Raw genomic sequence first — 20513 nt, forward strand, 5'->3', positions numbered from 1 at the left:
GATTATGTTGCTGTCAGTTCATCTTTTTGAAGAGCATGTCTAGAAACCATTATTTTCTGTCTTTCAATACACAACTCTGGAATCAAAAATGACACATGTAACAGCACTTAAGTAAATTTCTAGTTCATTAGTCATAAAGTTCAGATATTCTGGTAAAAACTTTCAAATAGAATAAATACATTTAATTTGTTTTATTACCAGTATATAATTTCTATGAAGAGTTTTAAACTTCAATAAATACAAAATGTTTTTCATGTATGCCGTCACGATGTTACTCGTCTTGCAATAACACCAAGTGTGTGCACATACATATACTTGTGTAGCCAGTGCAGCATTCTGAGGAGGTGAGCAGCATACAGGTCTCCCCAGAAAGCCAGCTGGATGCTCAGCAGGGTTTTACAAAGGCACTTGTACGTGGGTATAGTACATTTCAGAGGTTCGTGCTCTCTTTTGCAAAGTGAGAAACAGTGCTTGCCAACATGCTGGAAGGTGATTCATCTCTATGAGAGAAGCTCACATTATTCGATACACAAGAGAGCATCTTGTAAATCAGAATGCCAGTTTATTAGTCCCAAAGAGGGCCAGAATTGGGAATTGGTCGATGAGTCCAGTTTTCATTGAGTGGAACTAAATAGAAAACCAGGTTGTAACCTTCAGACACTTGGTGAGCAAGTGCACTTCAAAAATCTTGCAGCAAATGTCATCACCAGAGCAGCGGGTTTCACTCTTGTGGCACACAGGATTTTTTTCATTACTTTCTGAATCATTTTGTTTCACTGGTTGATCTTAACTTCTGTTTATCTCTAAGCAGAGTTAATACTACTTCGATTTCACTATTTTAAGTAAAAAGTATAGATTGATTATAATTATTGAATCATTATTTTATAGAAAATGGAAATCACTTGCTTTTTATTTTCTCCAAGAATCAAAAAGGAAGAGATAATTGGTTTAGAGACTTTAGATAGATATTTCCATATGTGTGTTTACACCTTTAAAAATAAAAGATCATATTCAAGGACAGTGGACTAAATGTTACTATTTCTTCTTTTGGATTATAAATTCCCCAAAGCAGGAAAAATTTCATTTACATGTAAAGTAACTTCCACAATATATCTAAGCACATTGAAAAATATTCTAATGAATATTTCCTGTTAATTTAGGTGAAGAGCTGGCCATGCATGCATAGGGCCCATGACTGATCCCCAGCTCCACAAGGCAGATAAACAAACAAACCAGCAGTTACATCATCTTCACAGATGCCCGAGTGTTTGAGAGTGAATGGTACTGGGCCTGCAGGCATAGATGTGCATGTAGTAGAGACCAGTGTGTGTGAACAACGTGCTATGCTTATGTTAGGTCTGCTAGTTAAATATTAACGTCTAGGGTGGTATGTCTAAGAACAAAGGAATTGCGTAGTTTGGCCTAGTTCTTACAGAGAAATACAGTGAAACAAGTTGAGATAACCCATCCACTTTATAATTCATAAAGGGGAGCACAAGTTTCACACAGAACATTTGCAATATAGTAATCCCTAACATCTAATATTTTGGGGGGGATACTAGGGATTGAACTCAGACCCTTGTGCTTGCAAGGCAGGCAGCAGAACCACTGAGCTAAATCCCCAGCCCTTTAACTAACGTTACAGTTTTTCATTCTCGTTTTTTAAATTTAATAGTTATTAAAAATCCTGTGAAGTCATCAAGGGACCAGTGTCATCCTCAGTTCTCAAATAAGAAAACTTGAGACTCAGATCGACTGACCCAGTTTTTCCTAGAAGATTGACTCTTAACTCAGTACCAAAACAGAACAGTGTCTGGGAACAAAGTAAAACAGAGAGGCAGCAGTATAGTCAGAGTCACTGGAGGCCTTCACAGGGCCAGTGAGAACCAGACTTCTCCAGAAGTGAGAGTGATCACTGTGGTGAGAGAAGAGGGCGCTGGAAACTTGGAAGTGGGAATGAGGCAGTGGCTTCCAGTCAGCGGGAGTTCTGGAGACGGAATCAGCACACTTTGCCTACATATTCCTCCTACGAAGTACAACTGAAAACCCTGAACATTATGTAATAAACAAATAAGATGAGCATAGCAAGATTCTGAAAGGTGGAAAAAAGAGGATGAACCAGTTAGGTAACGCAGGGAACAACGTGGTAGTGACTTGCTTGCCTGTTTATTTTTGTTTTGCCTAATATATTCCAGATTGGGTGCTGGAGGAGCAGGCAACCCAGAACACCAATGACAGATGAAAAAAGACAAGTCTGTCTTTTCTAGCTAAACAACCAGGAAAGGGACAGCCTAAAAAACAAAAATAATAGCTGCATTGCTGCAGTGAATTGCCACAGACCTAAACTGGCCCCACCTTGACCAGTCCTTGAAAAGGCTCCGCGAGAGCCCAGACTGCCCAGCCCTCTGTGTAAAGAGATGCTCAGATTTTTAAGAAAGGCTCCTCCCTTTTTCGCTGTTCCTCCTCTTTCACGGTGTCAGTGGAGGTCATGTGGGGAGCCTAGAATTCTGCCCCAGCCTTAGGCAACTCTTCACACAGAGGGCTCGGTGTTCTCCTCACTGGAGGGGGAGCTTAGTGCAGCATCAGGCCCTTCACCACCACCCGAGGTTCCAGAGTCAGATCCTGTGGTGTCAGTGCACCCACACAGCGCGGGGATGAGGTGTCCCTTCTAACCAGGGAGTCGTAAGTGCTGTCCTGATGGGAAGCTGGGACTCTCATCTCTGCTAGCAAGAAGCCCGTCTTCTGCTTGAATGTCACCAAAGTCCAAGGGAAAACCTGAACTCCTGTTTCCACTGGCAGTGATGGGGTATGGCCCCCCCCCCCCGCCTTACTCTGCTGGAGAGGTGTCAGAGGAAAAACTTAGAACAGGTTTAAATGAGACCCAGAATCTCATAATAACCCAATTGAAAATCACTTGGCATTGCAAGAACTAGAAACTGAAGCTGAATTTTAAAAGTCAGTCAATATAGATGCCCACATGACAGAAAATTTAGAATTGCCAAGTAAAGATTTTTAAAGTAACTATCATAAAAATGAGCAATTATGAATATTCTAGAAACTACAAAGTAAGAGCCTTAGCAAAAAAATAGCCACGCAAAGAATTAACAGCAGAGATAAATGATGCTTAATCTATAGGGCAAAATCAGTTTGAATGTTGGGAAGTTTCATGTCAGAAATGAAGGCAGCAGAAGAAAGTTGCATGTTTTTCAAATGCTAAAATAAAAGTATCAACCCACAATCTTTTTTTGTTGTTGTTGCTCTGGGGATCGAACTCAGTACTTTGTGCTTGCCAGGCAGGTACCACTGAGCTAAATCACAGGTCTAACTCACAATCTTATACTCAGCAAAAATATACTTTTCCTTCAAATAATCAAGACATTTTAATGAGGTAAAGGTAAAATAAGAGAATCTGTCACCAGCAGACATGCCCTAAAAAAAGTATTGGACGGAGGTTCTCTAAACAAAAGGAAATAAAAGAATATATCTTAAAAATGTACCGTGGTCTTGTTTATGCCCCACCTTCCCCAAGTGTGTATGTTGAAACCTGCTGGCCAGTGTGATGGAGCCTTTGGAAGGGACCAGGAAGTAGGCCCTCCTCAGATACCAGACCTGCCAGGGCCTTGATCCTAGATTCAAGATCTGGGAGAAATAGAGTTTTATACATAAGCTGCCCAGTTTATAGCATCTTGTAATAGCAGTCTGAATGGACTAAGACAAAGGGTTAGGAAACATATAGGTAAGTACAGTATATTTGGTGTCCTTGAGTTTCTAAACTATGGTTGACATTTGAAGCAAAGATTGTAACTTTGATGTTCTAAATTAACATTGACAAAATATATAAGGCAGTTATATCACAAATGGGATATAAAAGGAAGTAAAGGGAATAAGGATTCTATACTTCAACTGTGAAGTTGGTAGCAATAAAACAATAATAGGCTTAATAAATTACGTATGTATATTGTGATACCTAGAGGAACTACTAATGACATATACTCAAAGACACTAGAGATAAACCTAACTGGAGCTCTAAAAAGTAGTTGAAGTAAATTACATAACTTAAGATAAAGAACACAAATGAAAAAGAGAAAAAAAAAGACGTAAACTCAGACATAAACTCTAACTTACCCATAATTACATTAAATGTAAATGATCAAATATAGCAATTAAAGAGCAGATTGGCAAGGCTAGAGATTTAGCTCAGTGGTTCCGGCACCTGCCTTGGAAGTGCAAGGGCCTGAGTTCGATCCCTGGTACCACAAAAATACATAAATAAAGAGTAGATTGGCAAAGTTAATTAAGACACAATTTCACTATATGTTGTTTGCTAGAAAATCACCTCATTTGTAACAGTACAGACAGGCTTGAAAATAAAGATACTGAAAACTATATATGAGGTATGATTAAAAATAAAATAGATGGCTGCTGTTTAACAAACCATCTGTTGGCCTGGGGATTTAGTCCAGTGGTGCTATCCCCTGCCTCACAAACACAAGGCCCCTGAGTTTGATTAAAAAAACAAACAAAAAAACAAAAACCACTTGTTTAACCACTGTTCAGACTCACTACGGAGGCACAGTGTTCAGGGTTATAGCCCATCTTTTGTTTGCTTTTGGTTCAGTTCTGTGCATTATTGTTTATAGAGCCTTGATGTCTTTTTTTGTACAGTACACTGTGCAGTACTGTAGTTTTTGCTTATTATACAATATGGTACTGTAGTTTTATATTTTTACATAAGAGTTATGCAAATAAAGGCAAAATTATCAGAGTTTCCTTTGATGATTTTTTTTTTCATACCGGGGATTGAACTCAGGACCTTGTGCTTTTGAGGCAGGTGTGGTGCCACTGAGCTAAATCCCTGGCTCTTTGTTCTCAGTAGTATAAGGTACATTCTATATACTATTCCACACTTAACAACCAACTCATTTAATGATGTGAGTAGCAGGATCATAGCTCAGTCTAGAGGTGTCTGTATGGTGGATGTTTACATTTTTAAAAAGGTAATAATAGTAACATAGATACATTGCTACTAATCCCCATCAGAATACTTGCTTGAAACACACTATCCTAGCTTTTTCTTCTTCATTTTATTTTATTTTATTTTAGTTTTTTGAGACAGAATCTCTGTCTTTGTAGTCTTGCCTGGCCTTGAACCCACTCTGTCATCCAGGCTGGCAGTGATCTTCCTGCCTCAGCCTCCTGAGTGCTGGGACTACAAGCCACCTAACCAAGCTATCTCATCATTGTTGACACTTTCTTTTTTCTTTTATTTTTTGAGACAAGGTCTCCCTGTATAGCCCAGGCTGGCCTGGTATGGTAATCCTTCTGCCTCACCCTCCTGAGTGCTAACATTACAGGTGTGCACCACTGTACCTGATGCTTGCCGCTTTCTGAAGCAGTCTGAGAGTCCTCTTTAGTGAGTGCCTCAGGTACACTGCTGCAGCTGCCTTAATGTCTTGAAGCGATTCAAAACGTTTACCTGTCAGTCATTTGACTTTGGGGAAGAATCAGGAATTGCACGGAGCCAGATCCAACGAATGAGGTGCATGAGGACCCACTCTCAGTTTTTGTGAGCTGCCTTTCCACTGGATGGCACCTGGCAGCAGCACTGACAGTGTTAGATTACACCTTGCAAAGACAAGAAAGAGGACTTGCAGAACTGCTTCAGAATGTACCAGAATTGATGGGATAAATGTGTTTGAAGTGAGGCGTACTTTGAGGTGCATTAAAGGTAGTGTGTCTTACTGTAATAAATTTTAAAAATTAGACATTTGCTGTATATTTTAATCACCCCTTGTATCATGCAAACATTAATTAAGAGAAAGTGGGAGTTGCAGTATTAAAGCAGATGTTAGAGTAAAAAGTTACCAGGGAAGTACATTATATTATGATAAAAGAATCTGCCAAGAAGACATTATAATATAAATGTGTATGCACCAGGAAACAAAACTGCAAAATACTTAAAGCAAAACTTGATAGAACTAGGAAGAGAAGTAGACAAGTTCATGGTTGTATCAGTCACTTTCCTACTGCAGAGACAAAATGCCCAGTACCCACAACTTGAAGGAAGAAAGGTTTATTTGGGCTCAGCTTCAGAGGGTTTAGCCCATGTGTGGTCACCTGGCCCCGAAGAGGCAGAGGGATGGTGGATAAAAGCTGCTGAACCCCTGGCATCCAGGAAGCAGAAAGAGAGGAAGAGCCGAGCTGGGGGCAAGAATACAGCCTTGCAGGTCACCTTCCAGTGAAGCACCGTTCTGACCAGGTCCTGCCTCCTGACAGCCCACTCAGCTGTGATTCGTCTATGGATTGATCAGAGGATCAGTACCCCATTCAGTCTAGTTACCATCCACAAGCCCCACCTCTGAAAACATGAGACTTGGGGGACATTTTAGGTCTGAACAGCATCCCACCCTAACTCCTAAAAGGCTCATGTCCATCTCATTCTGCAAAATGTATTTAGTCCATCTCTTAAGACTCATGCAAGTCTTAATAGTTTCAGCAGTGCTGAAAAGTCCCAAGTCCAAAGTCTCAGCCTCTGAGCCAGTGGTGGAAACCTATGGTACACGAGCTGTAGCAGTCTCTTTGTATCATTAGAAGCTCTGAAAGGTTCACCATCACTGCCCTAAGGAAACTCAGCTGTGAGCCACTATAAAACTCAAAAAAAGAAAGTTAACTTTCAGTGTACAATGACATAAGGTAAATTTTCCCATTCCCGAGGGGAGGAATAGCAGGATGGAAAGGAACTGGGTCAGAGCCAGATGGAAGCCCGTTAGGGCAAACAATCCTGTAGCTCCATGTCCAGCACTCAACACAGGTCATGAGATACGAATCACTGGCATCAAGACAAAGAAACGGCATGGTGGAAGGGTGTGGATGAAAGCTGCTCCATCCAGGCAGGGAGGAAGCAGAGAAGAGGAGGAGGAGCCAGGGAGAAGAACACACCCTTCCTGGTTCAGCCACTCTCCAACCAGGCCCCCTTCCTGACAGCACACTCCCTTCTGGGGGACATCTTATTAGATCTAAACCGCATAGCATGATCCTGTCTCAAAAAAATGATAGTTGGAGACCTCAGTGCCGCTCTCAACAGTTGATGAGATAATTAGAAAATTAGCAGGGACATAGAACTAAATATTGCCATTACTCAGCATGATTTCATTAATATTTATAGAGCACCTTACAACAGCTGACAGATTCTTTTTCAGGTGCCCTTTGAACATACCGAGGTAGACTTTTTGGAGTCATAAATAATTTCCAATAATTTAAAGTGCTGAGATCACATCAGTGTGTTCTCTGATCCTGGTGGAATCAAAGTAAAAATAACAGAGATAATGGGAAAATATCATAGTACTTGTTTTTGTTTTTTGATACAGGGTCTCACTGTGCATTTCATGCTGGCCTTGAATCCACTGTGTAGCCCAGACTGGCACTGAACTTGTGGCAGTCTTCCTGCCTCTGTCTCCCAAGTGCTGGATTACAGGAGTGAGATACCATGCCCAGCTGTCCTATTACTTGGAAACTGAATAACATATTTCTAAACCTGTGGGTCAAAAAGGAAGTCTGAAAATAATTGTAGAAAATGTATTGAGCTGAATAAAAGCACAACATATCAAATTTGAGGGGGACTTAGTAAAGCCATGGAAGAAGAAATTTTAACAGCTTGGTATATTAGAAAAGCAGAAGTCTGAAACCAATTAATGTACTTGAGCCTCCATACACAAGGAAAGGAAGACAAAAATAAGCCCAAAGTAAGGGGAAAAAAATCAGTAAAATTGGAAAAAAAATAATAGTAACTAGTCTTTTTAAAAAGATTGGGACTGCCTGCCTCATGAGCGCAAGGACTGGAGTTCGATCCTCAGTACCCCCCCCAATCAGGAAAACTGACAAAGAAAAAGAAGCTAGAAGTGACCATTATGAAAAGTTGTATTATCAGAAGCAAGTATATCTCAACCAATTCTGCAAACATTTCAAGGACAATAAATAATATGAGCAGTTCCACATATGTACACTTATATAGTATACCTATTCTTTAAAAAAGTGAAGACAATCACAACTCTATCTGGAATAGATAATGTGAATAGCCCTATAAAACTATTTAGAAAATCAAATATATAATTTATAAACCCTTTTCCCCCCCAAGAAATCTCCAAACTCAGATGCTTTTTCTGGAAAATTCTAACAAACTTTTAAAGAAGAATTAGAAGAAATTCTAAATAATTTCTCCCAAAATAATAGGAGGGAGAAACATTCCCCAGCCAGGTGTGGTGGCACACACCTGTAATTCCATCAGTCGACAGTCTGAGGCTGAAGGGTTGCCCAGTTGTTATAACTTCAAAGCCAGCCTGAGCTACATAATGAGAAGCTGTCTCAAAAAAAAAAAAAAAAAAAAAAAAAAAAAAAAAAAAAAAAAAAAAAAAAAAAAAAAAAAAAAGTCAATTCATTTTAACCTGCTATCAAAACCAAACACACTACACAAGAAAAAAAATCTAAAGCCCAGAATCATTTCTGGAATAAACACAAATATACTTAACAAAATATCAAAATGTTGTAATATGTAAAAAACATTGTATGATCTACCCAAGTGGAGTTTATTTCAAAGTTTATACCATGTAGTTATAAATAAATCTACAACAAATATATAAGGCAACTGAATTTTGTTCACCAGTTAGGTATCAGTGTAATCCTCGTTTAATGGACTGAGGAAAGAGAAAGCCCATGATTACATCAGTCAATGCGGTAAGAGCTTTTGAAATATTTAGCACTCATTCATGACAAAACTAGGAGCAGAAGGGAACAGGCTCATCTTAATAAAGAGTAATGACAGCCGAGCATGACGATACTCATCTAATCCTAGCATTTGGGAGGCTAAGGCGGGAAGTTCAGCATGAGTTTGAGGACAGCCTGGGCAACCTAAACCGCATAGTGAGACTCTGTCTCAACATGATTAAAAAATAATAACAAAATACCTATTGCTAGTGTTATATTTAAGGATAAAAGACTGGATTAAGAAAGAACAAGACAGAGCAGTGGTTTTAGCTCGGTGCCACGCCTGCCTTGCAAGCACGAGGTCCTGAGTTCAATCCCCAATACTGAAAAAAGCAAAGAACAAGGCAAAAGTGTCCGCTTGTATCCAGTTTAGTGCTGGAAATTCTAGCCATTGGTTTAAGGTAAGAAAAAGAATAAAAAATAGATTAGAGAGGAAGATTCTTATTCTATTGAATCTACAGCAATCTAATAAATGGATTCCATAAAATTACAGGACATAAAATATACAAAAGTCAAGTCCATGTCTCTATGCTAGCAATAAACATATAGGCACTGAAATTAAAAATACATGAACATTTACAATAATTAAACACCTATAAATTTAACAAAATAATATTTCAAAAGTGTACATTTATTAGTGTATATTATACAAAATAATGCATATTTTGTCATTTTCATACATGTATTTAGCACAGTTTGCTTGTATAGGATTGTAATGCTGAGAGCTACACAATATTGAAGAAAATCAGAAGATATAAATGAATGGAGGAAAATATGTACATCATTGAAAGACTACATAGTGAAGATATCAAGTTGCTATTGGCTGAAATGCAGACTTAGTACAGGTTCTGTCCTAAATCTAGCAAGACTTACACGTTTATTCTAAAGTGTGGAGAAGTAGAAGAAATTCAGTAGCTATAAAGTATTAGAATGGGGAATAATCAGTACACCCAACTTTAGGACTTGCTGTGAAGCTATGGTAATCCAAGGAGTGGTGTTGACAGACAGACATTCATACCAGGAGTACAGGACAGGAAATCCAGGAATAGATCCATACAACTATACTCAACCGATTTTTGCTGCTGAGGACTGCTCCCAGAGTCTTTGTGCTGAGTTGCATCCCCACCTCTCACCCTACACTTTTAAAAACAATTTTATAGTTTGAGAAAGAATCTTGTAAAGTTACTGAGTTGTCTGCTGGACTCAAATGCACCTCAGCCTTTCAGTGTGCTTGGGTGATAAGCATGCACCACGATGCCCAGCTTACTCAAATGATTTTGGGGCGGGGCAGGTACCAGGGATCGAACTTGGGTCCTTGTTCTTGCGAGGCAGGTGGCGGAACCACTGAGCTAAATCCTTGGTACTCAAATGATTTTTGACAAAGGTGCCAAAGCAATTCAATAGGGAAAGACAGCCTTTTCAAAAATTGGTTTTCGTGTAATTGGAAATTGATAAACAGAAAACCCTGACCAAAGGCTCACGCTTTATCTGATCATCTTAAAAAAAAAAAAAAGACTCATAATGGATCACAAATGTCAATATAAAATGTAATACTTTTAACTTTTAGCAAAAAGCAATGGGAACAAATCTTTAGGATATAGGGATAGGCAGTTGTTTCTTAAGACTTAACACCAGTTCATGGGGGAAAAAGTTGATAAATTGGTCTTCTAACGTTTTTGGAAGTTTGCTGTACTCTTACAAGGATGAAAAGACAAACTACAGGATGAGAAAATATTTGCCAAGCACGTATATGACAAAGGACTCATATCTTCGGTACATAAAGAACTCTTAAAACTTGAAAGAAAAACAAAAGTACATCTTTTTTATCCATCTTCAGTTGATTAGTGTTTGGGTAGTTTCCAAGACTTAGCTGTTACAAACTGTGCTGCTGGATTAGAGGTTCCGTTTGTCCCAGCTATTCCCCCGCTGGTTATCTTACCAAAAGAATTAAAAGCATCTTTTTCTTTTATTAATTCCATTCCCTTCTTTCTTTTCTTTTAACCCTTCCCCTTTGCACCTTTTCTTTCTATTTTACATTATCTATTATAGCATTTAGTCCTTATTTACACTTTGTTTTCACACACTCAAAAAAATGTTGAAAAATTAAAAGCATCATACCACAATAATAAAAAACAAACTTAAAAGAGTTGGAGATATTTTGTGAAGGTGATATACAGATGATGAGGAAGCATATGAAAAAATTTTCAACATCCTTCATTAGCCATTACAGATATTCAAAGTGAAACCAAGATGCTGTATCACTGCACACGTATCCTAGAGACAAGAAATAAGGGCAGCTCTGAATACTGGTGCGGAGGCAAAGCCTGGTGCACTCTGCCTTGTCAGTGGAACATCAAAAGCAGTTATTCTATCCAGCAACCTGGGTGTTTGTCTGAAAACTCAAGTATGCAGCAACTGTATAATCTGGCAGTACACTCTGGGACACTTATCCCAGAGAAACAAAAATTGATGTTTAAGACACGTAGACCATGTTGTTTGTAATGGCTAGAAACATCTAGGAATGATGGATGGTTAAGGAAACATTGCCCTGTCCTCACCTCGCCAGGCTCCTCAGGAATCCATCGGATGTCCTGCTGACATAGGATGGCCTGCAGGAGTCTCTAAGAGCCATGCTAACCAGGAAAGGCCAGTTTCCATTCATGTACTGTATTGCTCCACTTATATATCATTTTTGAAATGATAAAACTAGCACGATGTAGAATAGTGCAGTCATTGTCAGCAGTTAAGGACAGGTGCTAGAAAAGTTGAAATGTTATATGAAAGGACAGTGTAAGTGGTGAAAGTCTTCCACATATGGACTCTCTCAGGCAGTGTTTGTGACATTGTACTATAATTTCCTGCAGTACTACCATCAGGGGAAGTTAGGCAAAAGGATCTCTGTACTGTTACAGTTGCATGTGATTCTATGGTTGCCTCAAAATAAAAAAATTAAGGAAAATTGGATGAGATGGAAGGTATTTTTGGTGAAATAAGCGATAGGTAGAAATGTACTTTGCAAGTCTTTTGGACACCAAAATAAAAAGACTTAAATCTTTAGATTACAAGGAACTGAAAACAAAACAAAACTTGACTGCAGCTACAACACAAAACAAATGGATAGAAAATGACTCTGTTCGCATATATTGAATAAATTGTTTTACAGATAATATTATGTATAGCTTGTGACAGTTTTTCAGCAATACCTTCTAAAATATCTTTGTGTTTGGCTGGCTGGCTTGCTTTCTTCCTTCCTTTCTCTCTCTCTCTCTCTCTCTCTCTTTTCTTTCTTTCTTTCTTTCTTTCTTTTCTCTCTCTCTCTTTTCTTTCTTTCTTTCTTTCTTTCTTTCTTTCTTTCTTTCTTTCTTTCTTTATTTCTTTATTTATTTAGAGTCAGGGTCTCACTATATAGTTGAGACTGACCTGGAACTCACTATGTAGCCCAGGCTGGTCTCGAACTCACAGCGATCCTCCTGCCTTAGCCTCCCAAGTGCTGGGATTACAGGCGAGCAGCACCAGCCCAGCAATTCATTGTTTTTTAAAATAGAAAGCCTTGAAATTTGAGTTACTCAGTATATTAATGCTCTTAGAAGTAATTGCATTGCAAAACTACATGAAATAGTCCAGTTTATTGATGTTAAACCCTAAAAATGATCCTGTCGCAGGCACCACAAACTTCAGCAGAGAATATAGATATGCTTAAAAAAAATGTAAGTTAATACCTTGCAGTTGCTGTAAGTACCTTTTCCTAATCTCTGGTCATAGTTTCCCATTGAAATAATATTACAAATGATGGCTACATTTCTAAGTCACAGATCTCTGAGAATCTGAAGAACATTTGAGACCATATCGTCAGGTAGATATACCACCGACCACATTTTTTCAAAGAATAAGGTTCACAGACCACCTGAAAGCTATCATCTCTGAATTCCAGTTTTAAAGAAGTCCCATCAGAAGGAAGTGCTAGCATATCTGTATATAATTAAATTTAGTGTGATGTGTAATCCTCTAACACTACCTAGTGATCATCTGTTTGCTCGGACAATACTTAAGGCAGCCATCAAATGAAATTTTAAAAGGATTTTTAAAAATATCTAATATCTGTTGCAAGAGGCTTACAGTCTAGTTTAAAAAGCAAGCTGTATTTGTCAATGATTAGAAGCTTAGATTGAGATAGGGCAGTTTCTGCTTTTAGATTCAGGGCATTGCAGCTATTATACATGCTCAAGAGGACATTCTCAGAGCCAGTGTGCCAAGCCTCTTTGGACATGGGTCTAGGAGATGAGAAACTTCTTTATGAATAAATATCATGAAATAACAAAGTGAGATAGGTAAACCGAGAACATGCGTTATTAAAAAATACTTTAGACTTTATGAAGGACCATGGGGTTAGTGAAAAGAGAAATGATCAGTACTTCCATGAAATTTACTGTCTTAATATTGTTCAGAACTAGAACAGCTCTCTGTAGCACTGGTGTGCAAATCTACATTTTGTTGTCGATGCATGGGAGAGTGTGGGTATCTTTACTGTGCAAAGAAGTTGACCTTCATTCGAGAGATGCAGATAACATTCGAGAGATGCAAATGAAAACAATACTGAGATTCCACCTTACCCTACAAAGAATGGCTGCTATCAAGAAATCACTCAATAACAAATGTTGGTGGGGCTGTAGGGAGAAAGGAGCCTTTCTCCATTGTTGGTGGGAGTGCAGACTGGTGCAACCACTATGAAAATCAATATGGAGATACCTCAAAGAGCTGGGACTAGAGGTTCCATTTGACCCAGCCATCTTCTTTTCTGGGTATCTTTCCAAAAGAATTAAAAGAATCATATCACAGTGATATATGCACACCTATGTTTATAGCAGCACAGTTTGTAATAGCTAAAACTTGTAAACAGCCCATTTGCCCATCAGTTGGAAACTGCACAAAGAAAATGTGGTTTTTCTATAAAATGGAATACTCTCAGCCACAAAGAATGAGAAATTAGATTCATTCATAGGAAAATGGATACATATTGAGGATATACTCCTAAGTGAAATAAATAAGTCACATGTGCAAATACTGAATAGTTTGCCTGGTGTGAAAAACTATAATAGTACACAAGATTCTAATGAGATAATTGACAATGTGAAATGGGAAGAAAAGGGCTAAAGGTGTAGGGAAAGTGGGAAACATAGGGGAAAGGTAATGAGGGAAAGAAAAAAAATAGAAAATGAAAAAATAGAAATAAAATGTTTCTAAATGGGGAGGGGAGGAAGGGGTGAAGGGAGGGCAGGGACAGGGGAAAAAATGAGAACCAAGACCTGTCATGTAAAGGTACAAGATCCCAAAAATTAATGTAACTGTACTGTATACCTAAAATGTACCAATAAACTCAATGAAGAAAAAAGAAAAAGTTGACCTTAAGCAAATTACTTAGCCTTTTGGAGCCTCAGAAACCTCAGCTGTGAAGTGAGGATATTAACAGATTAAGTAATATGGTATTGGATGCAGAAATGATAACTCCATAGATTATTGGTTATTATTAGTTTGACAAATCTGAATGAATTAGGGTACTCTGGGCAGAAGGTTGAGTGGATGGAGCACAGTATTAAGAAAGAATAGATGACATTCTTTTTTCCCCAAGATGGTAAGACTGTCCAGTGTAAAAAGTTGCAAAGAGAAATAATATGTGCATTTGGGAACAATATACAATATATTTTTAAATTGTCACTTTTATAATTCATTAGTTTCCAGTAATTTTTTAAGTGACGGTTCCTTATATGGGGCAATCTTTTAGAAAATAAAAACTTTGCTTACCGGCTCTTACTCAATACCTTTTCAGAGATTGGAAATGCTTATGCTGTTTTAAGTAATCCTGAGAAACGAAAACAGTATGACCTCACCGGCAGTGAAGAGCAAGCCTGTAATAACCAGAGCAATGGCAGGTTCAACTTCCACAGAGGGTGTGAGGCGGACATAACCCCAGAAGACCTGTTCAATATATTTTTTGGTGGTGGATTTCCTTCAGGTACTGTCATATTAATTAAGTACCATGTTTTGTGAGGATAAAGGCCCTTGCTCCTGTTGGCTTTTCAGAGCCACATCTGCTTTCTCCCTTGTTTCTCACTGGTTAGGGCCCTGCGATGCCTTTCACAGCAAGGAGGAGAAAAATGGTAGTTTTGTTACTTTTTCTGTAGCTTGCCTTTCTGTAGAATATATTTTAATTGAAAAACAGTTGAAGTGTACAGATATCCTGTATTTTATCTAAAGCTGAAGAAAGTCTAAGCAGGAAATTCAGTGTGATGTCTTAGGTAAGTGCTATTAGAATTATGTGACATCTCCTGCACCTACCTGGATGGCCAACAAGTTCTCCATATCCCTGTAAATGTTTTATTAATGACAGTATAAATTGTTCCTTCAGACGTATGTGTTGCTAATGAAATAGTAAAAAGTCTGACTCAGATTTTAAAGTTTTGGGGTCTTATTAAGATAGATATAATTACTTGAACTAGGCTATCACAGCGAATAACGGACAGCACTAAATGAATGGTTCACACAGTACCAACATCGGTAGCTTTTAATTCCACCTACATTTACTGTGACTAGTTTGTATAGAAAGCAATTTTCTTTGGGAGACGCTCCTCTATGGGAGTTAAAATTATAGTCCCACGTTTTACTTAAGGTGGTGAGTTAAACATGCTGTTCAAAAGTGGGAGAATCTTTATGAATGAGAATGTGATGGCCCTTTCTCAATATCAATGAGGATTGCACTCATTGATGGGACAGACACAATGCATAATCCTCAAAGCAACGAGGGTGTATAAATATAAACATAAATTAAAGGTTGAAAATATAAGCTGAAATTTTTATTATGCATTCAAATACATAATTATCATAAAAAGTATTAAAACTAGTAATTTTGATAGAAAATAAACTAGGAACAATCAGAAATCTTCCAGGCAATAGTGAATGCTTTTCTCATGGCTGATTTGCAGTCCTTTGCTAGTTTAACATAGCTTACTTTGTCAGTAATACCATTTCTGGTGTGTCAGCTTATCTGAACTGGAATATCCATCGGCAAGAGAATGAATAAATTGTAATCCACCCATACTGTGGTGTATTAGGTAGCTTTTCAGAATAAACTAGGGTGCTGTCCTTTGAGTTTTAGAGATGTTTATGATTCATTTAAATGCAAAAGCAAAATTTCCCAGTAAGAAGGGAAGTACATAAAAGCAGGAAAGTCCTCTCTGTATGGCTGCTCCTGAGGCGCCCCAGCCGAGCCTCTACAAGGGAGGAACTTGTACTTCCTGGAGAGGGCACCGCTTCTGGGAAGGATCGGTCCTGTTTCTATCCACCCTTCATGCCCTGAGGAGAGGATAGTTAATATTCACCACTCATAATACACATTTGTTATTTTAGTAATTTTCTAGAAGTGTAAAAGATGTGTAACTTTTCTGATCACAACTGCTCCCCCTAACTTAACCTTGCTTTTAACTTTGATTCGTAGGTAGTGTACATTCATTTTCAAATGGCCGAGCTGGTTACAGCCATCAACATCAGCATCGACATAGTGGACATGAAAGAGAAGAAGAAAGAGGAGATGTATGTGTATGATATGATTATGAATCACAGAATGTCAGATTTCAGCCCATGAGAAGCAGTTATGGTTGTCTAAAAGCAGGACGAGCTATTTTAAGATTAATGAGTTTTCTTTACCAGCTGTGGGTGGCGGAGACTAGGAATCCCTTAGAGAGTTGTGGAGTGGAGTGTGGGTCACCGCTGGGGGTGGCTGGGCAGCATGACCCTCAGATTTGGTATTCTGGATTCTAGTGAAGACACACCTGTACTCCGCATGTTTTGGAGATACTTTTTGATCCTAAAAATTCAGAATTAATACTGAAAACTTAAATTAGAAGTAACTTTGCTTTGTTCTAATGTGGTTGTACTCACTTGGTATAGGCATGAGGTGGAAAGGTAACGAGAAAGGGATCCAGACTAGAAATTAGAAGGTTGGGCTCCTCCACCCCATCTCCCATCTCCCAGCCAGAGGAAAGCAGTGCTGCAGGTGTGGCTTATTGGTAGCCTCTCTGTGTGCCAGAGAAAGGAGGACCTCTGCATGTACAGAACGAGGTCAGCCTTAGCAGAGCTCTCAGATCAGTCTGCCAGTGTGCCTGGAAAATTGCAGTCTTAAGAACAACCTCAGGAGCCTGGTGTGATTGGGCAGATTTGAAAGCATTGGATGATCTCAGATGCCCCTTCTGCATCTAAAAATGTATGACAACTATTGCATTCTTGACAACTATGGTTATATTACAATTTATTATTCTTTGATGATTTTTTTATAGGGAGGTTTTTCTGTGTTTATCCAGCTGATGCCCATAATTGTATTGATCCTCGTGTCATTATTAAGCCACTTGATGGTCTCTAATCCTCCTTATTCTTTATATCCCAGATCGTAAGTAGCTAAGTGAAGTTTTACAAAAATAATTGTTGCTGTTTCTTATCTAGCTTCTCTTAAAAGGGCTGTACTCTTTTATACTTTCAAGTGCCAAATCTTTTACTACATGTGTACCAAATTTTAAAATCTCTAATTTTTAGAAGAGCTACATAAGTGATGAATGTGTTTTATGTTACTTTATATTTTCAACTGTGTGTAAGGACAGTAGTGCTATATTTGAACTTGAATTTAATGTGGTAGGTATTGTGTTGACATTGAAGGCAAACACTACTTTAAAAGACAAAAATACTTGCAAGACAAAAAGGATAATAATTGATCTTACATAGCTTTATGTCGTTAAGTGAGAAATGACTTCACTGAGAGGTCAGGAGATAAAGGAAATTTGATGCAAAAACTTTAAGATAGTGAATGTGAAAGAAACTGTAAAATCATATTGGCAGTGATTTTAAAGTATTAAAAACAAGATTGCCAAATATAAGCATAACTTTTAATTTTTTCCAGATAAAACTTTCGTTAGCTAAAAATTGAGAGAACTTTATAAGTTCTTAACTTTTAAATTACTTTTTATCTTGTTACTTTAGTTTGTGGTAGAATGTTAGAATGCCCAATTTTAACTAAAAATAATTATGCATTTCTTTTCCACAGTGGTTCAGGGCAAACTATAAAAATGCAGACAGAAAACTTGGGAGTGGTTTATTATGTCAACAAGGACTTTAAAAATGAATACAAAGGAATGTTACTACAAAAAGTAGAAAAGAGTGTGGAAGAAGATTATGTAACTAATATTCGAAATAACTGCTGGAAAGAAAGACAACAAAGTAAGTTGATATAATGCTAAACTTATTCGTAGTCTGTGGATTTATTATAGATTTTTCTATTATAGATATTGTGGAATTACCTGGTGTACAGTCTAAGCTAGGTATTAGGTACAGTCAGCCTCTGCCTGAGGATTCCTCCCTCACCCATAGACTCAACCAGTCACTCATAGGAAATACTCAAAGGGAAATTGGGTTTGTCCTGAAAACATACAGACTTTTTTGTTTCTTTCATGTCAGAGTTCTCTGGACAGTGCAGTGTGACAACTAACAACAGCATTTGTGTAATTTTAGTATACCTAACATACAGTTAAAATGTAGAGAAAGATATGGATGGTTTATATCAAACACTATGCTTTTTTATATGAGACCTAAACATCCTGGGATTTTTTTTTTTAATCCCATGGGGTCATGGGGCCAATGTTATGTGGCTCCTGAAGGGTACCTGTAATAGGTTTCTTTTCTTTTTTTTTTTTTGAGACAGGGTCTCACTATGTAGTTGAGATTGACTGAACTCACTATGTAGCCCAGGCTGGTCTCAATCTCACAGTGATCATCCTGCCTCAGCCTCCCAAGTGCTGGGATTACAGGCGTGCACCACCATGCCCAGCTGTAATAGGTTTTATATGCATGTGGTCTTACACAGCATTTGGCACATAGTAAGGATTTAAATGATACTTGTGATACTGTTGCTATTAATATTTATTTGGTTGATGAGTGACTATCATGGTTAAAGTGCAAGCTCTGAAATTGCCATACAAGATCCTGACTGTAAGAATACATTACCTAAATTTTAGTTTCCTTATCACTAAAACATGGATCACAACAGGTAGTATGTAGTAAACACTTAGCATGATGTCCTGTGCTAGAAGTATTCAATATTATATTTATTATAATATAGTATTTATTATAGTTATGATTTTTAATTACATTGCAGTCTGGGCAAGCATTTTTGTTTGGCATAATCTATTTTAATCTTTCAACTGTCTGGCAAGATCAGTACTAATAGGGTTTCACGGTCCCTTCACTATATGCTCTGTTCATGTATCACGTTTTCTGCATTTAAATTGTACACATTTATATATGTGTCCGTTAAAGTTGCTACCACAGTAATTGGGTTTGTTTGTTTTTTGAGACACTGTCTCACTGTGTAGTTGAGACTGACCTGGAACCCACTGTGTAGCCCAGGCTGGTCTCGAACTCACAGCAATGTTCCTGCCTCAGCGTCCCAAGTGCTGGGATTACAGGCGTGCACCATCACACCCAGCTTCACAGTAATTGTTAATAAATAATTCATATACAAAACAGCTTGCTTGCATCAAAAAATAAATGAAACAAAAGACCACAGGTCTTTGAGAGCAAAGGAGAGGAAAGAGGCAGGGCAGCTGAAAGCAGAGTGTTATCCTTCACTGGTTCCTGGCAGGGAGGAGGAGCGCTTGTAAAGGATGCCCCTAGGACAGCTGGTGAAGTCTTGAGTGTGGGCAGTCCATCCATCGGGCTGCGTTTCTAACTGATAATGCTGCAAGATACTGCTTATTTGGGACCAACATGACAATCTGTTAGGAATGTAAAGTCATAATGTCTGCAACTTATCTTCAACTCTGCAAAAATAACCACAACAGCAGTCTTACTTTAGAGATAGATGAAACAAACTTGACAAAAAATGTGGAGAACAGTCAAAAATGGCAAAGAATATTAGAGTGTTCATTGTGCTATTCTTAATTTTTGTGTAGCTTTGAAATTTTTCAAAATAAAGTTCAACAAATTCAGTAATTTTCTGGGCTGGGGCCTTGAGTGGTGGTGAAGGTGGTGGGGGACTCCATGTGTCAGTTCGTTGATTGAATGTTTCCTTCCTGAGTTTGGATGGCATTTTCCTCCTTTTTCTTTGTGGTGCTGGAGATTGAACCAAGGGCCTTGCACTGCTAGGGAAGTGCTCAACCACTGAGCTACACCCCCACCCTGAAATAATATTGTTTCATAAATTAAAGTCACAAAATGATAGTTGATCAGTGAATGTCCTTTTGCCCAGGTTCTCTGTTTTAGAGTTACTTCTAATGCTCTCTAATGTATAGACTGGAAAATACAAGCAGTAATTTGAAATACACAAGTGGAAAGAGTGTTACGCTAGGAATTGCACAGTAGGATTTGGATCTAGTTTCTGTCATTTATTAGCAGTGTGAACTTTGGCTTATTAATGTTGAGGTTTTGGGAAGTTATTGGCAAATGGATTTTACAAGTGCATTATTTGTAAAGCTATAGAATAATATTGATTAAATTGTTAATCCTAGTGCAGAAGATTGAATAAAGATTGTTTCTGGAGATCATTTTACCTGGGAGTTATTTTAAATATGGTCTGACTGATAGCCATAAAACAGATGGCTTTTCCTTTGGCGACTGTTTTCTGCAAAGTAATTTATTCTGTCCCCTTTTTTTGTTTCTTTCTGTTATGTATTCTCTAAGTACCTCCACCCTTTAGAAGTGTTAGTAAACAGTAAAAG

At 38.1% G+C, this 20513-nt stretch overlaps 1 protein-coding gene across 1 annotated transcript in view; it reads left to right on the top strand.

Annotated features, from left to right (window-relative positions):
• Dnajb14 (DnaJ heat shock protein family (Hsp40) member B14) overlaps positions 1-20513 on the top strand; it is a 48240-nt gene that overhangs the window by 23858 nt on the left and 3869 nt on the right. The window contains exons 5-8 of the mRNA XM_033756051.1: positions 14585-14770; positions 16250-16344; positions 17088-17197; positions 17846-18018. Coding sequence (XP_033611942.1) covers positions 14585-14770; positions 16250-16344; positions 17088-17197; positions 17846-18018 — 564 coding nt within the window. The remainder of the gene's footprint in view (positions 1-14584; positions 14771-16249; positions 16345-17087; positions 17198-17845; positions 18019-20513) is intronic.

Source organism: Fukomys damarensis, unplaced genomic scaffold (assembly GCF_012274545.1).
Source record: "Fukomys damarensis isolate Sample0158 unplaced genomic scaffold, DMR_v1.0_HiC HiC_scaffold_25, whole genome shotgun sequence".
In the NCBI taxonomy this organism is placed as follows: domain Eukaryota; kingdom Metazoa; phylum Chordata; class Mammalia; order Rodentia; family Bathyergidae; genus Fukomys; species Fukomys damarensis.